At 34.2% G+C, this 18,633-nt stretch overlaps 1 protein-coding gene across 6 annotated transcripts in view; it reads right to left on the bottom strand.

Annotated features, from left to right (window-relative positions):
* The window catches only part of CBLB (Cbl proto-oncogene B), a 216,844-nt gene that overhangs the window by 23,151 nt on the left and 175,060 nt on the right, over positions 1-18,633 (bottom strand). For 4 of the 6 annotated variants that reach the window (XM_082460351.1, XM_082460352.1, XM_082460353.1 and 1 more), the window contains exons 14-18: positions 15,335-15,481; positions 12,168-12,265; positions 11,921-12,052; positions 9,181-9,321; positions 788-907 (exon numbers count right to left, since the gene is read on the bottom strand). In XM_082460351.1, the coding sequence (XP_082316477.1) occupies positions 788-907; positions 9,181-9,321; positions 11,921-12,052; positions 12,168-12,265; positions 15,335-15,481 (638 nt within the window). The remainder of the gene's footprint in view (positions 1-787; positions 908-9,180; positions 9,322-11,920; positions 12,053-12,167; positions 12,266-15,334; positions 15,482-18,633) is intronic. The other 2 variants (XM_082460355.1, XM_082460356.1) reach the window with 1 other exon arrangement.

Genomic DNA, 18,633 nt, shown 5'->3' with positions numbered 1-18,633 from the left:
CAGATATCAGCTACTCTTCCCTCCTCCCTTCTATCTATCCACTCATCCAAGAAACATGTGCTAGGCACTCTTCTGGACACCTGGGGATAAAGCAGTGAACCAAACCACATGTGTATATTCAAAGCAATACTCTAGCAGATGAGATAGACAAATAAATGAATGAAAGGTGCTATGAAGAAACATAAAGCAAAAGAAGGGGATAGAAAGTGACTGTGTAAAGTAGGGGGAGCTATTTTAGATATGGTGGTCGAGGAAGACCTCCCAAAGAAGCAAAGCAGCAGCATTCCATTAATAATGGTTATGAGTACAACTTGTATTTACTAAAATGGTACAGGCTTCTACTTAATGACTGGCAGTAGAGCATTGCATGATAGCCCTAAAGAAGCTATGAAAATGCATAGTTTGGTGCTAATACTAATTCTAAAGAGATTTCTTCCTTTAATGGAGAAATAAGAGAATGCAGCAGTTCGGTATATAAAGACATCAATCCCATTTCTCATATCTGATGATAAGGCAAAACAAAAGTTAGAGAATGAATAGATTCTGAATCCCAGAACATGCTTTACTGACATATCAAAGTTAATATTAAGGCTTAATGTTTCCTTTTCCGTGACACAATTTTGTAGGCATTCTTCTCATAATACATGCTTTATAAGCAAATGCAAAGGTGATAAAAATACTTTCTTAGGCTGGCGGTGCTCATTAAATTATACACTGAATAAAAAGGTGCTCCAAAAAGCACTGTACAAACGTAAGGTATTATTATTACTATTATTAGCCAACTCACCTGAAGATGAAGGAAGCTGATCATAGTCCTGTGATGTTCTGTTGGATTTGACATTTTCACCTGGTAATCTCCTAGCAGGAGGCAAAGGAACCTGGCCACTTGCTGGATCAAAGAAGGGATCTTAAAAATAAAGATAATTTTCAGATTAAAACTATTATCTCTTGGGCTTCCCTGGTGGCGCAGTGGTTGAGAATCTGCCTGCCAATGCAGGGGACACGGGTTCGAGCCCTGGTCTGGGAGGATCCCACATGCCGCGGAGCAACTAGGCCCGTGAGCCACAACTACTGAGCCTGCGCATCTGGAGCTTGTGCTCCGCAACAAGAGAGGCCACGATAGTGAGAGGCCCGCGCACCACGATGAAGAGTGGCCCCCGCTTGCCGCAACTAGAGAAAGCCCTCGCACAGAAACGAAGACCCAACCCAGCCAAAAATAAATAAATAAATAAATTAATTAATTAATTAATAATAATAAAGGAATTCCTTAAAAAAAAACTATTATCTCTGCTAACTGGCTAAAGAAAAAAATTAGAAATTCTCTATAAAGATCAATTTTTGAAAATAAAACATTTCATGCCTGATAGTAACCATTTTCTAATTTGCATATTTTCTAATTGATTCATCACTTGCTCAAATATGCTTTTCCCATTTGTTCCTAAATAATACACACTACTAACTTTGTAGTTTTCAGATCTGTTATTTGATGGGAAAATGGTTGATGGTAAAAACTGCTTCTAATTTTAATTTTCTGTCCCAGTCTGTCCTGTACAATGAATAGAAACTGTTGTAAAGTCAAAGAAAAAAATGGGTTTTTAATTTTGCCTGTAAGAATATTATATCAGTTAATCTGTCTAAGCATTAGGCAGACATAATCTGTAAAATGTACCTGACATTTGGGATTTGTGAGGATTAAATGAATTCATGTCTATGAAATCTCCCGTACATATAATGTGCCTTTTAAAATACTACATTGGGCATCCTATGCAAAAAATTGTTAGTTGGCTCACTGAAAAATAAATTCAGTTATTAAAAATTATGCTATTATTAACAGTAAGGTTTGTATAAGTAGTAAAATGTGTTTTTTTTTTTTACCACCTTGACAGAGAGGGGTAATCTGAAATAGTGAAAAATATGAATTGCAGACAAATTAAAAATTATTGTACTTCTTAATTATATTTATTAAAAATAGAATAATGGCAGAAGCTAATGGCAGAAAAAGATTATATCAGTGCTACTATATTAAATCATTAGGACTATAAACCTACCTGGTTTAAAATTAGTAGTATATGAGTTTAAATCCATAGAACTGATTCATTTTCTGAGGAGATGGACATTACCTCTGCAACCTTTGGTTCACTGATAATTTATCATCTGCCACCACTGCCATCTCGGGCTCCTCTGTTTTCCTCTCTCATAACACTTTCTTTTATGTCTGCCAGTATCTCCAAAGGTACTGTAAGTTCCTTTCAGGGCAGGGACCTTATCTTACTCTCAATTGTGTTTGAATTATATCTCCTAATAGAAACGCAGTACCAAGCACACTGCTTGGTAAATAGCCTGCACTTCACAAATATTTACCTTTAACTACCAATATTAACTCAGATTCAGATTTTTCATAAATTCAAATTCTGTGAAATTTGTATTGCTAACATAAGGCTAAAATTATAACTATTAAAGAAGACCTGATAAATATTTCATTGTTTTAACTTCCATTTGAGTTTGATATTAAAAATATGTAACAATTTGATTATTTGAGAAGGAAATACATGCCTATTTATATTAATTTTGACTAGTTGAAGCCCCTATTTGAGTACAATAATTATCTCCAGCTTTACTGGAGACTTTTTTTTTTTAACCTAAGCAAGGCTACTTAATTTGCTTTCATTAATTTTGAGGTTAAAATAAGTCTTAGATTCTGAGTTTTCAATAATTGAAAAGTCAGTCAATGGTTCAGCCTCATTAATTTTGCTGAAACATTTTAGGAAGGAGTAAGAAGATAAATCAAATTCCATACAACAAATGTTTGTTAGTCTTTTGATTTGGAAGGCTAACCAAAGGAACCAAATGTGGTGATTTCTGCATAAATTTAGAAATTTCCCAAAGATTTACAGTTAAATATTCAATAAAATTTACTTTCAATTCTTGTTCATTCTAAAACATCACTGATAAAATATTAGGTCAGAGAAAAGACTGTCTTTTATAATTACACTTTTTTATTTCCTTAGGGGTAAATTTATAGGTTTGTTAGATATACTTATGCTATTTCTAATCATCTATTTATTTAAGACTAAACATTAGATTCTGGATACATTATTGAGTCATAAATAGAGTACAAAATATACATTAGTATGATACTGCTCCATTAATCTGTCGCACCTAAAAGGTCACTAGGTACACTAAAAATATTACCAAAAATAGCACAAAATACTTAGTTCAGTTCTGAATCACTACAATGCTTCATGTTAAGTTTGGCTACTGGTCAGGCATAGGGTAAACTGGGCTTCTGTAGCAAGTTATAAAGTTGGAAGCATTCCTGCTTCGATGGGAAAAGATATTATATAGAATACAATTACTACAGAGAGTACAATAATTACCAAATTTGAAAATCAATAAGGTGTTTAAAAGTAAATTCTTCAAAAATTCATTAAAGTAAAATTTTATATCCACACTTAGGATTAAAACATACAAATTGAAAATACCATAGCCAACGTACAATTTATATAGTAATTCATGTTTGAGAAATGAATGAATGAATAAACATGATGGGATTAGTCTACTCTAAAAAGCAAAGTACAAGTGCCTGTGATTTACAGTATGGTAATGCTAAATTCAAAAATTTTAAGACTTATTTTAAGAGATTATTAAAAACTAAGGAAACACTGGGAGGAAAAGGTTTGCTAACTATAAAAGAAGTGGGGAAATACGCATCAATCAAAATTATGCTGTGTAAGAAGGAAACCTATCAAGTGGTTATCTCTGGGAGGAGGCATTATGGAATTTTTTTCTTAGTTCTTTTTTTTCCCCCACTATCTGAAACACTTCCAATTTTTTACTCAAGCATAGGAAAAGAGGCAAATAAAATTGAACAGTTAAAACAATGGCATCTTTCCTCTGGGGCTGTCCAAAAGCCATCTGAAAGATTTATCAATTATTCTGAAAATTTTAAAAGAATATCAATGCTAGATCTAATTGATAGAAGAGGATTTGAAGACCTATTTAGGTGAGACAAAGCTCCTCACTCTTTAACTCACATTCATAAAACCCCCATATGTAGTGATCTGGCCACTGATCAAGTCCTCAAGTGTTAGAGAACTCACTACCCCTCTGAGATATAAGAAGTATTAATAATCCAGGAAGCTTCTTAACAGGAATGAAATTTCCACTCCTAATTCTTCTCACTGGTCAGTCTTTGTCTCAGGAGACATGGAAGAAATCTAATGATTCTTTTACAAATACTGTGGTTGAAAGCAACTCCTCTAATACATACTCAAGATCTTCTCTTCTGTCGGTTAAACATCCTCAGTTCCTTTAATCTACCATAGTTTACACGGTGTGGTTTTACTTCCCTCTCCCATCCTGGCTGCACTCCTCCAGATATAGCCTAGCCCTGGGTTTCTCCAACTTGAGCATGCATCAGAATCACCCCCAAAGGCTTATGAAAACACAGATTGCTGGGTCCTACTCCCAGAGTTTCTGATTTAGTAAGTCTTTTGGGTAGGTCGAAAGAATTGGCATTTTAAACAAATTTCTAGGGAGTGTTAATACTGCTGGTCTCAAGACCACAGTTTGAGAACCACGGCTCTACCCATCAGTCCTTCAATACCTGTACACAGCAGTCTCCACACTGGCTGAGCCTGGGGGAGCACCTTGCCTCACTCGATCTCTGATTTGAACTCTGTGAGTGCAACCCTCAGAGGCCATGAGAGTCCCTGGTAACTATGTCATGAGTGTGCTTCATAAAGGTCACAGTCAACCAAACCCCTAAAAACCCTTTCCAATAACTGTTGCTAATGATCCAAGTTTTCTTTGTATTTTACTTATGCAATTGCATTTCTGGATCCCGTGGAAAACCGTCCTTCATCTCTAATAAAGTCAATTTGGCTGGCTTTTAGAGTTGAATTATGACTTTAAGATTGGATAAGGACTTCAAAAGAGATTCCAGGTTAGAAATACAGTGAGGAAAAGGTTCAGAAAGGGCTGCCAAATACGTTGTGTATTTTGTGCACTGCACAAAGACATGCGGTAATGGGACTGAGCAGACTTAAATACAGCCTTGGCTTTGTTCCTGGAGCACTGGCCCTGGCACAAAGCAGAGGGAGGGGTGCCTATTTCAACCCACCAACACAAAAGAAATGCCTTTTTGTAATTCGGACAAAAGCACATATATGCTAGCAGTAGCCCTGGGTTTGGAGACAGTAAAGTGTAAAGCTTTTTTTGAGGACTCTTCAGGTTTTGTTAAGATATGACTGGCCTGTCCAGAGTAGATGGCTCATGTACAGCAGTGGGCATTACTATTTTGCCAAAAGAAATCTTGCATGAAGGCCTAAAATAGAAAACAGATAAAAGCGGCATCAGAGCTGTGCCCCTGCTTCACTTCCCCCGCTTGATCATACAGGAGTCCTAAGGCTCTTTTGCAGAAACACAGGACACTGTAGTTTGAAAACCACTACTATAGAGCAGTCACTGGGCTATAAGGCTGGAAAGGTGGACCCGACTCAGGTGTGCAGGGCACTGAATGCTGGAATAAAGAGGTAGGTTTGAGTAGGTATTTAATACAACATCATGGGGATATCCAACCTTTGTCTTTAATTAGGGATAAAGATTTCCTCAAGGAAACCAAATCTTCATAATGCCAGAAAAGGCTTATCATTACACTGGACTAAAATTTTACAGATTAAACTATAGTGAAAATAATAGCAGTAAAGTGCTCATATAGTCCATTTAAATTTAGCAATCACCGTTGTTTACCTTGTTTGGTTCTACAGCTATTAAGTTAAACTTTTGTTTAGCATTTATAGAGTATTCTTTCATGAAGTTCAGTTCAGGATGAAGAACTGCTTTTGTGAATTTTCTATTACACTTCTTTAGACAGCCTAATGTGTTGAATACTTTACAAAATGATACAGTCAAGTGCTTATTTAAAGCTGAAAGAACCTTTCATGTTCTACGATATCATTATGTTAAGAAGAATTAAAATATTTCTTTTGAAAAAGATGTGGTCTATACATGTGGCTTAAAATTGAATAAAAACAGTTGACTCATTGGATCTCATAAAGGATCTGACAACAGACTAGAAATTTGTCCTGTTAATTACATGAGACTGGAAAGGGGGGAAAAGTTGCCATTTTTTTTCTCAGAAGTATTTATTATCGAGGGATATCGACATTACTTGAATGGAATTAGAATACTTCCATGCATAAAAGGAGTTCAAGAGAGAGTCAACAGGTTCAGATGACCCTGCTCTGGTCCCATGTTAGCCTCACACCACAGGTTAAGGATAACTGCTACTGGGCCTACCTGGCAGCCAAGCAAAGCTATATATGAAATAAATCAGTTTATTCAACTTTCATTCTAGTAAAAGGGGGCCTTTTTATTTTGAAGTAATTTTTTTAGTAATCTTGAGAAAAAACTTTTTGAAGATTTTTACAAAAGCAAAATGAACAATGAAATTATAAAGAACTGAAATATTTTACAATTAATTCTTTTGATAAAAACAGGTGTGTGTTTGTGTAAAAAACTGTAAGAATTAAGTCAAGCCTGGAAAGCTTGGCTTAATTTTAAAAGAAGGCACTACATTTAACTTTCATTTAACGGGGCTTAAATTACATACATAAAAGGTGATAGGTACCTTATAGGAATTTGGCTAGAAATTATCCAGAAGTTTGCCTTGGGAAAGGTTAAGTTTACTAAGATTTAGAGATATTCATTTTTTTAAAAAAATTTATTGGAGTATAGTTGCTTTACAATGTTGTGTTAGTTTCTGCTGTATATATTCATTTTTACATGTTAATTAAAGTCCATGTATAAAACAAAGATTTGAATAAGTATAAGTGAAAAAGATAGCAAAATGTTAGCGTGTATATGTAGCTATATGAATAAGAGCCTAATAGTTACCCATGCTTTCTGCTTGGATTAGAAGGGTTATGAACCTTGCTCTTTGATTGGTAGCATTCAGTGAATTAATGTGATCCATGAGGGCAGGGAGGCATCTCACAGAGTGGGTGACACAGAGGACAATTCAATATTTACTGACGAAAAATTATTCCTTGAAAATAAACTACTTTTAGAAACTGAAGCTATATATTACAAGTTATATGTCTATAATTTTGTGGGTCATATCTACAAACTGCCTCAAACTTCTAAATTATCAAACCAAATCGAAAAAAAAAATGAGAAAAATGTTAAAGGTGAATGATAATGGTTAAGATTCCCAAGTTTTCAAAGAAGCATGTAGGTGGCCAAAGGAAAAAGTGAGTACTCTTAGAAGGCTTTCATGATTTATCTCATACACAAATGTAAAGCAGTTGTTAAAAAAAGAAAATCTTTACCCTATGTTTAACCAAACCAAGTCGAGGAGGCAGACATTTCAGAGTACAGATCACAGTATCACCAATAGGACTGACAGGAACAATTAATATCAGCAGATTCAACATAACTGAATTTGTTTTTCCTGATAATTCTGACTAGTGGAGGGGATGATTTATTAAGTCTTTTTATTTCTACTCCTCACTTGAGTTTTTTTTAAAAAGCTATGTATTCCATACATATTTCCATACAAATACAAATATAAGATTTTTAGAAATTTCATGTAATGTCTGAAACATTTATATTAACATATTTCCATACAAATAACCCAATGAAAGTTTAGTATTAGTTGTTTTGTTTGTTTTTTTATACTGCAGGTTCTTATTAGGCATCAATTTTATACACATCAGTGTATACATGTCAATCCCAATCGCCCAATTCAGCACACCACCATCCCCACCTCACCGCAGTTTTCCCCCCTTGGTGTTAATATAAATGTTTCAGACATTACATGAAATTTCTAAAAATCTTATATTTGTATTTGTATGGAAATATGTATGGAAATATGTTAATATAAATGTTTCAGACATTACATGAAATTTCTAAAAATCTTATATGTTCTGGTATAATGTTATAAGTAATAATCCTAGTTATTACTTTAAAATGTATATCTCAGAAATAACTAATTTTCTTGTCAACTGCATTATTATGAACTTTCATCAAATCTTTAACCGTGGTCATTTTTAAGTCTTTTGTCATTTACAGACAGTTCTGGGTGTACTCTGATGCTTTTGCAAATATGTTCCTATAAAAGGGTTTCATCTTCAAGAAATTCATGGAAAAGACTCTGACAAGTACAGGTTTCTGGTAACTGACTGTACTGCTGAACTGAATGAATAAGCATTTTCAGAACTCTAATGAAAAACTGATGAACTCATAAAAGTGCTAACAAAAGATCAAGATGAAAAAAAAAAATTAATTACATGGGACTGAGTGAACTGATGAGGATGAGTATAATTTTTGTGACTTTCTGTCTGAATTAAAAAAAAAAAAATCCCACAAGGACTCAGAGGCAAAGAATATACAAATCAATTTTCACTGCAAAGTAAAGGAGCTGTTACAGTGGAGGATTACTGGACTGAATGTCAATATTATGACATAGTATGAGTGTGTTTCATGTTTGGTAATTGCAATCATTGTTGCTTTTGTTGTGGTCATCCATGTACAATGCTTGGTGTCAGTCTATTTATCTCTTGTAAAAATAAAATACAGGGTGTGTGTGTGAAAAAAAAAAAAAAAGCTATGTATTAATTTTTCCTTGAAGACCAATAATTTTAGTATATACATTGAGGCATTAAAAATAAAAACAGTAACAAAACAATAAAATGCAGATATTTCAGAAAAACGTATCTATTAATGTTACAACAATATAATTTACCAAGATATTACGTTTTTGAATAAAATTATGACCCTAAAGCATATTTAGTAAAAATTTTTAAACACATTGTTTGAAAAAAATATTGCACTCAGAATTAGGAGAAAGTCTAAATTTGTCTCCATCACTTTTAGCCCAAACACAGAGCACTTCTGGTTCTCACCTTTTGTAACATACAGGTGTTATTTGGACCTGATAATCTCTTCAGCACCATTTCTAAATTCTATGATTCCTTGTTGCTTTTGCCATTTTTGTAATCCTTTTGGCATTAAACCAAACAACTAACAGACAAACCTATCCAACTGCTGTTTTCCCCACCCAGGGATTTTTCAGCTTGGGAGCTAGAAACCAATGAATCACTAATGCTTATTTGACAGTATCATCTTAGAAATATTTTTGCTTTCAGTGAAAAGGTTTGCTTGGTTTTTCCCTCCTACCTGATGGAAGGAGGAAAAGGTCCTGTCCTGAGGATGGTCGGCTACTGGAGCCAGGAGGTTTTGAATGTTCGATGAGACTATGCCTTGCGGGAGGTGGGGGAGGTGGGAGGGACGGGGGAAGGGCATCAAAAGCATCTTCACCTGCATTGAAAGAAAGGTCAGTATCAACAGCAGAACTTCATTAATCAAACCACAGTATCAGGCAAAAATAATGATTTTCTCTTGCTGCTTATAAACAACTTCACCTGCAGTGTTTACCCAGCAGTTCACTGACTTTGTTAATGGGAGCTGGTTATTTTGTAGGAGGTGTTTGGAGAGAAACACAGGCACACAAACACACATGTGTGCATACAGACTTTTTTGATCTCTCAGCCCTTTGTATTAAAAAGCAGTATTTCAGGTTATGAAACAGCTTATTATTCACTTGTGACCTTTATAATAAGACATTGGAGGTTTGAACTAAATATATTACAGATCACATCATCAAAACAATTTTTGTGTAACAATAAGAATTCACAGCCTCTAATTAGAAAATCACACTATGCACAAAAATTTAATGTCACAGAATAGTTTAGATTATCTTTTAAAAGTTTGCTCCGTGGCATTTTAATTCATTTAAACTAATGCTCCATATATTTCATTGTCAAAATATACAGAAAATGCACCTGCAGTAGAGGAATATGATCTTTTTCTACTTATCAGATATCTCTAGGGAGAAACAGTTAAATATATCAATAGAACTACCTCTTGTGGTGGTCCCAAAGCTAGTTACTTATATTTGCATAGTTCCCAACTTTAGTAACTGTAGAATACTGCAGTATGCTTTTATGTCTACTTGTGTTTCCCCTGCCACGTCTTACTATCCTATTCATATTTTCCCTCATCTTGATTCTTTAAAAAATAAAATTGCAGTGTATGTATTTTTGTAAGCAATCACAAATACTTTGTGACTGAAACAGGGTATAAATACCTACATCTTCTAGTAATAAAAATTCTCATGGATTTAAATACATTGACTTAAATATAAAGGTATATTTAAACATAAATGGTTTCACCACTCATCCAGCTTGCCTTGCAAAAAGTATTCAAAATTTTTTCTCTAATGATCATAAATATTTTTCTAATGTAAAATATATGAAGGTATAGGAGAGAGAAAGAAAGAGCTTTGTTATCATTCCAACCTTCAGCTATTTCCTACATTATCTCATTTATTCAAATCCTTTATCAATCAGCCCCTAAATGTCAGGCACCATGCTAGGCACATGGGTAATGTGAAGATCAGAATCATAAGTCCTCGACCCCGAGGAGCTTAGATTCCACAATGAGATCTAAGAAAAGTTCACAAAAGGCTCACAGGTGAATAGGTCCCAGAGGGAGAGAGAGATGCATTGTAAGAGGGAAGAGGAATGCAGAAAGTGGCATTCAGCAAGGTGTTACCAAGAACAGGAAGGCCTGGGATATCAGGGCCTCAAAAACATTTGTTCATCAAATACAGAGATGGTGTCTACTAGGCATAGTGAACAGCATAAATAAAATATGAGATGTACATGAAGAGCCAAAGGAAGGATGAGTTAAAAAGGTTGGAACATTTATCTGCATTGTCCAATATGGTAGTAACTATCCACATATAGCTATTTAGTTTAAATTTAAATTAACTAAAATTCAGTTCTACAGTCACACATATAGATCTTTTATGTCACCACATAAAGTTCTATTGGACAGTGCTGATCTAGTCATAAAGACTTGGGGAATAGGTCAAAAACAGCATACAGGAAGAAGTGGAAGAGAAAAAGACTAAGTAAAGAAGGAAGTTGGGAGGTGCTTGTAATTCACGTAGGTGAGAGTAAAGCACTGAACTGCAGAAAGAACAGGAGCAAGACATTCAACTGTATAACTAACTGGAAACACCAGTTGATGGTGTTTTGGGGGAAGAAAATGGAGAGGTTCATTTCTAGTAGCCTGATGATTCAGATAAGCTTATAAATGAACCTTCATTATACATTATTTTATGCTATGGTGACTCATTATTGTAAAGCCTTAACTTGTGAAGGTTTCTTAATTGTCTTCCTCTAAAAATAGGGTGAGAAGCTTCCTACCTAGAATTAATGAAATAAACAGACACCTGCACTGGCCAATTTTAACATAAATACACACCTGTGTGTACCTTCACACATGTACACACACACACACACATATTAAGTGTACTTCATGGTAAAATCTGAAACAAAGAAATTGAGATTCTTTGGATGTGTTCTAGTTGCAGTGATTATAAGACAGAATTTATTTTCAGCTCTCTACAATAAAATATATAATTTCCCATAATGTAATTAGCTAAGTGGAAGTGGGTCATTTTATACTGAAAGAAAAAGTAAGTACGCATTCATTAAGAATTATACTTAAAGAAAATATCAGATGAATACTCCACATCTACTAGAACACAAGCACCTGGGGGAATGAACAATGCCCTCATAAGACTTTGTAGACTGCATTTAGTACATGAAGAGACAACTTGATAAAACCCTAACTGATGCCAGCTATTTACACCACTGCTTCAGTCATCTAAATGGAATGATGGTCACATGAACTGAGAGCCACTATCACCTGGAGATTCCATTCTAATTCAGACAAATTCATAACCTAGTGAGTCTACATTGCACTGAACTAAGAATTCTGATAATTCAGATATTAATTGAAAGAGGTGGCAGGGAGGCTTGCTTGAAATTGTTTTAAAGGTTTCAACCTAATGGAGGGATGAGAAGATCATAATCAGAGGGCGTCCTGTTGAGTGAAGACCCATGCTTTGGATTGTCCCGAGTTGGAGGCCTGGCAGGTGGTAATGGCACTGGATCAGAGGCTGAATCAAAAACATCTCCTAGAGGAGAACACAAAATCTTAATGTATTTTCAGTACAACAATGGCATGGAATTTTACCTTTAAATTCTGACCATTAAGACACAGAATACAAAGAGAATATGTCTTATACATACCCTTTAAATATATGCCTAACTCAGGGATGTTTGATTTCTTCATCTCTGAAGACGTACCGTGTGTTCCATTCAATATACAGTGACCATTATCACAAGACCTAAAGCAGAAATCAAAGGACAAAAATCATAAGGATAATTACTTTCCATTTAAAAGTCATTTGGGGGTGGGGAGATGATGGGAACTAGCAACGCTGCTCATGTAATAAAGTTAGGATATAAATATAATTAATTTCCTTTTCTGAAGAAAGTAAAGTAATATTATCTAGATACTTGAATACTTTTACAAAGCAGAAGTAAATATTCCATGGAAGACAAAGGTTTTTTTCTTTTTTTAAGTGAAACTAAGAATTACAAGGACCACAAAATTGCTTATACCCTAAACACACCTGTGGAATTAACATTTCATTTTGGAAGATTTCAATGTTACCTTATCAAGGTTTTGAAGAAGAAAATGTAATATGCAGGCAAAAAATATGTAAAAGTCCCAATGACATCATTACTGGTTAACGGTACTTAGCAGTATATTTTTATTTCTGTAAATTAAGCTTTCCTTATTATAAACTAGAGCCTGTCAAGGAAGGAGAATTATTAAATATTCAGAAAGTCCATTAAAATTCAGATAGGCATATTCAAAGACCTAGAGTCTGGAGTATAATTTCACCACTGCCATGAACAAAACTGGCACTTCTGACAACTGTAGAAAAATGACTTTAGCAAAGGCCTTGGGAACACAACAAATATTTTAATCTGGGTGTCTGTAAAAGGATAATACTAAAAAAAGTATTTTTATTGTTGGTATTAATGCTTTCAAATCATACTGTGAACACAATGCACCAATCCGGGGGCACAGGAAGGTAGCAGCAGGAAGAGAAGGCATGGAGCATATTTTGTCTTCAGAATATAGCTGTGTAGCAACTGACTATCTGCTCACCAAGTTACTGTGCTCACAAAGAGCTATAGAAGGCAGAGTTTATATTTTACCTTCCCCTGATTTACTCTGAATTCTTGGGGCAAAGTAAAAGTACATACATAATGGAGGAGATATTGGACATTTGAATAGTTATTGCAAAGTGCTTCATCTGAAATGCATTTCCATTCTCTCTCGTGGCCACATCTCTTTAAGGGGCCAGAGATGGTTCATTTAAAAATAGTTATAATGTATTGAATTTTCATAGTAATGATGGATTTTTACTGAAATGGAATTATTCATCTATGAATAATATGGTTTATGAATCTATGAATAATATGGTTTAACTTTTTCCATATACTGACAATTTAGTTCTCCTGATGTTCCAAAGAGAGGAAAAACATAGAAGGAAAGGATGTGTCTAAGTTTAAAGAGTGCTTTGTAGAGGACCTAAGAAGATACTTCATCCATTGACTTTCAAGAACAAATTAGACAGAAAATTCACTCCAATTAAGATTAGGGATTGTCAACATTTATTACTTCTCTGTAACTGTAGAAAGATGGTAATGGTGGTCATAAATCAAATTTATTTTCAGGATTTGGGAGGCCTGCCACCAAAAATCTCATCCAGTATGATGTGACAATTAAAATTTAAAGTATTACAATTATACCACTCACTTATCCAGTGATGAAAAAAAATGAGATCCCAAAGAGACCAAAAAAGCTCATCTTATTTCAGTTTTTAAAAATTAGTACACATTTATAAGAGCCAAGGGAACTGAAAATTGTAAAAATTTATACTTGATGTAAAGGAATAACTTTTTTCTCTAATAAGAATAGTAGACATTTGGTTCTTCCAACGTAACAAATTATTATCTCTCAGTTATTTCTCTGTCTTCTCAATGTTACCAACAAATGTCCTAAAGACCAGCAATCAGCAAAGAAACGTTTGGTTCTTGCTTTGAAATATGAAGCCCTGGACAGCAAAGTGTTAATAACCATGGTTAATAATTCTGCATAGTGTTGATAATTCTAACCTTGTAACTCACTAAGGCAGATCTCTGGTTTAAATGGAGTTTTGCTTCTCTTTTCCAAGTACTGCAATACAATACTTGAAGAAAGGCATTAAAACATTTTTTAGACTTTTCATCTGAAAAGAAAGGAACACTCCACTCATAAAGTGCTTTCTGTTGATTGACTTGACCTCAAAAGGAAATGGCACACTAAGTAAAGATGACATAGATGACTGAAGTGTTAAACAGCTCTCCTGTTCCTCAGTCAGTAAAGAGATACTGAAAGGCAAGAAGGCTGGGCCGCCAGCAGTAGCTGAGCCCTCTTCTGTATGTGCCAAGCAGAGCTCCAGGGATGTAATTAGACAAAGAAAACTGGAGCTCAGAAAATAAGTCTGAAACTGAGATTTGACTTACTGAGTACTTCATATATGTCAATTAGGTTTAAAAAAACAGAAAAATAAGATTATGATTTATTAATTCAATTATATAAACACAGAATTGTCCTTCTACTTAAAGACAAACTAATATTTCAATACACACCACCCATTTTTAATAACTCCTATACCTCCATGGGGCTGCCACTTCAAAGACCAAGGATGTCTCCATAACAGTGAGAATAAACAACTGACAAGAAGAAAACAGAACACAATTCCTCACATTCTTGTTTGATCCAAGGAAAAGTAAAATAGTACCTGATAAAAATAGCTAAGGGAAATAATTTTTTTCAGTTCTTCGAGATCTGAATATAAGTAGGTAGCACATCAAGAAAGAAAATCAATATAGATTATACTAGTCCTTACTTCATGAAGAACAATTCTAAGGAAGGTTAGTATAATACCTTATTTTCTAAGCACTAATTTTTCTTCATGAGATATGTGCTTAGAACTGATAAAATGCATTGAAAATAGCTTATTGAAAATTCATGAATTAATCACCACTATATGTAACCTACAGCAAAGTTTTACTACAGTACAATTTGTTTTTTGGGGAGAGGGGCAACAAATTATTCCATTAGACTTACTAGTCAACTAATTTAGTCAAAGGACTTCCTAGTTAATAGAAATCTACATCTTTTCATTTTCTCTGAAAGGTCATGGAGAAAAATAGTATTATAGGTAGAGGAGGCTTTGAGCAAGAAATCAAGGGTTTTTATTAAACAGATGTGATTCAGTTGTTTAAAAACAAATGCCATAAATGATAATGCTTACTGCAGACGTGAGGTGATAAAAAATGGCCCATATTCTTACCTAGGAGGAGGTTTTACATTATGACAATGAGATGGTTGTGAATTCAGGGAAACAGGATGGGATGAAGGAATCTTGTATTCATCGTCATCTTCCTCTACTGGGTCTCTTGTTTTCTCTGAAAGGGAATTTGCTAATGGACCAGTACACCTACCAAAGGGAAAAAAAAAATCCAGTCTAGTTTTAGCATAATAATTCAGGACAGGCAAGTCTGATGTGACATATTCAAATCAAAGAAACTACTTTGTCACTTGTGTTCATTTTTCAATTACAGGGTAACATCAGAAGGGCTGTTCTTATACTAAATACAAATGAAAAGGATTTTTAAAACTCTTGATGAAATAAGAGTTTTCATACTTATAATTTTAAAATGGCACAATAAGAGAAACTAGTAACCTGTCAAATAAAATAAAAAGGTCCTGGAGTTGTAAGTGAATGCATAAAATTATTTACACCAAAGCTATTAAAATATTAACATTTTGTTCTTATTTAACTTAAATTGGTAAATTAAGATGATATATATGCAAGGTTATTCTATATATTAATGAAGTATTTATAGAAAGTTCAACTGTCTCTCGTGAATATTACTTATAGTTGAAAAAATCCAGTTTAATTAAGTGAAACAATTCTTTCTCCTGTGAAGTTACAATTCAGATAGTTGTTGTTGGGACAAAAATTAACAAAGATCTAAAAATGACTGGAACAATTAGAAGTAGATAATAAGAGAACTTTGTAAGTCTTTAAGGTAGAGGCCATTATTTTTATGGCTTAAATTCCCTGGCTAAGTAAAAAAGAATGCAAATATGTAAAACGATTACCTAATATCAAAAGAAATTCCCAAGCATTTTACTCATCCATTGAGTAAACAGACAAAGCCAATTAATAACAAAACAACAAAAACGTACTTTTTTTTTTTAACAGTTGTTGCTAATGGAGTTTATCCTAAGCTGACGCCAGTGAGAAACACCAAAGTAGAAACACACAAACCTACCCTGACCAACTTTAGGACAACCAACCTGTTTGCAGGACACTGGAGGTATATACGGATCCAAACCTTTTTTTAAATCATGAACCTCAAGACAAATCTGTTTCGTTAAATTTTTTTTTTTTAATCTTTGTGACTGCAATTTTGAAGCACCTTCTGTAGAGGGAGCAAGAGGCCTTTGGTATATGAACCATCAAGACTGAAATAACTTTTTCATTTTTATTTCTCCTAACTAGTTCGAATGAAAACAACTTTAAGGGCTTTTCTCTGTGCCCACTGCAAGAAGACATTTTGAAAAACCTAAAGGTTTTCAAATTTCAACTATATATCTGAGTCTCTAGGAAGTTCAGAGATGAAAGAAAAAAATCTCTCCTAAGATTTTTCAAAAGTGTGTTTTTATCTGTCTTTGAAGACTTTTTCAATACCGATTTTTGAATTCTGTTTGAGCGACCTTGGAATTCAAATGACAGTTTAAGGTGAAATGAAAGCACAGTGATACAGTGACAGAAAGTCCACTGTCACCACCCAGAGCACAATCTAATAACCTTATTAATAACTTAAGGGTTAAACCTACTATGGTGTAACCTTGGAAGATGTACATCCCAAATGAAGGCCAGTGAGTACACGGACTGCAAAATGGTGATTTGATGGGAATTAGAGCAGGGATTTCAAACATTACCTTTTCATAAATTCTTATAAACATGGATATAAATTTAGCTAAATCAAGGGCCAGAGTGGGTTCTGTTAGCAAAAGAAATAAGAAAAATACACATCCTTTCTATGTCCTACTATATTGTCATGTACAAGGAATTTTTTTCCTTTGCAATTTAAGCATATACTGTATAAAAGAAAAACACTGGGCTTCCCTGGTGGTGCAGTGGTTGAGAATCTGCCTGCTAATGCAGGGGACACGGGTTCGAGCCCTGGGAAGATCCCACATGCCGCGGAGCAGCTAGGCCCGTGAGCCACAACTACTGAGCCTGCGCGTCTGGAGCCTGTGCTCCGCAACAAGAGAGGCCGCGATAGCGAGAGGCCCACGCACTGCGATGAAGAGTGGCCCCCGCTTGCCACAACTAGAGAAAGCCCTCACACAGAAACGAAGACTCAACGCAACCAAAAATAAAAATAAATAAAAAACAAGGGTATCTTTTAAAAAAAAAAAAAGAAAAAAGAAAAAGACTTACTGACCAAGTATTCAACAACCACATCCATGTCAGGAGTGTTCTATCTGCCTGGTGCAGCTTAGTTCCAAAGATTTAAGAGTTTTCAAAGAAGCACTGCACTATGACACAAGAATGGATGATTTTTGAAATCACATTTGTTCTGGCTGATTCTATATTTTATCTTCAATGATAAAGAATTTAATCAGGGTAATTTCCCCCTACTCTTTAGCTTTGCTGCAAATCAACAGATGGAGTATCCTGAAGAAAATGAAAAGCAAAGCTTATCTAATATTTTATGGAATTATAGGGGCTTACTGCTAAAACTTACTAGTCGCAGGTAATTAGCTTAAATGGATTTTAGTGAATTATACTAGAAGTGAAGAAAGTCTTCGAGTGGCATTTGTTGCGTATCTAAATCTGAAAAAAATGCCTGGATATCTTGCTTATCACCATTTTAATAAAGTTCTAAAGAGTCATATTTTATCTTATTATATTTTTAATGCAAACTTTTTATATTAGTATAATATTCTAGTTAAAATAAGCCAATTTATAAGAATATCATTCCAGTGACTTTATTCAATATTATATAAATTTTTGTACAAAATTGATCTTATTCAATTCTGAAGGGAAAAGTAAAAGCAATTTCTATCATGTAAAAAAGGGAATGTAAACTATGAACTTTGGGTGGTTATGTATAAATGTAGGTTCATCATTTTTAACAAATGTACCACTATGGTGGAGGATGGTGAAAATGAGGAAAGCTAGGCATGTGTGGGAGCCAGGGGTATATGGAAATATCTGTACCTTCTCCTCAATATTGCTATGAATCTAAAATGGCTCTAAAAAAATAACGTCTTAATAAAAAAACAATAAATGAGGAAGGTACAAATAGATGAAGAATTTGTATATAAAATACCAAAAGAGAAATCTCAATTTATTTAAGTAATTACATTATTTGTAATTACATGCGGGATTTCTTTTTCCCTTCACAGACTCATTCAAAAAGTAGGTTCAGTTTTACTTGCAACTAGATACGTGGTAAAAATAAAGAATTTTCATTAGCAATCATGTATGTTTACTTTTGGTAGTGGCGAAAATATCTCACGGGACATAGGAAAATGTTCAGTCATTGATTTAGCTCATGGGAAATTTTT

Source organism: Balaenoptera physalus, assembly GCF_965194825.1.
Source record: "Balaenoptera physalus genome assembly, chromosome: 4".
In the NCBI taxonomy this organism is placed as follows: Eukaryota; Metazoa; Chordata; class Mammalia; order Artiodactyla; family Balaenopteridae; genus Balaenoptera; species Balaenoptera physalus.
This window is presented reverse-complemented; position numbering and strand designations above follow the sequence as displayed.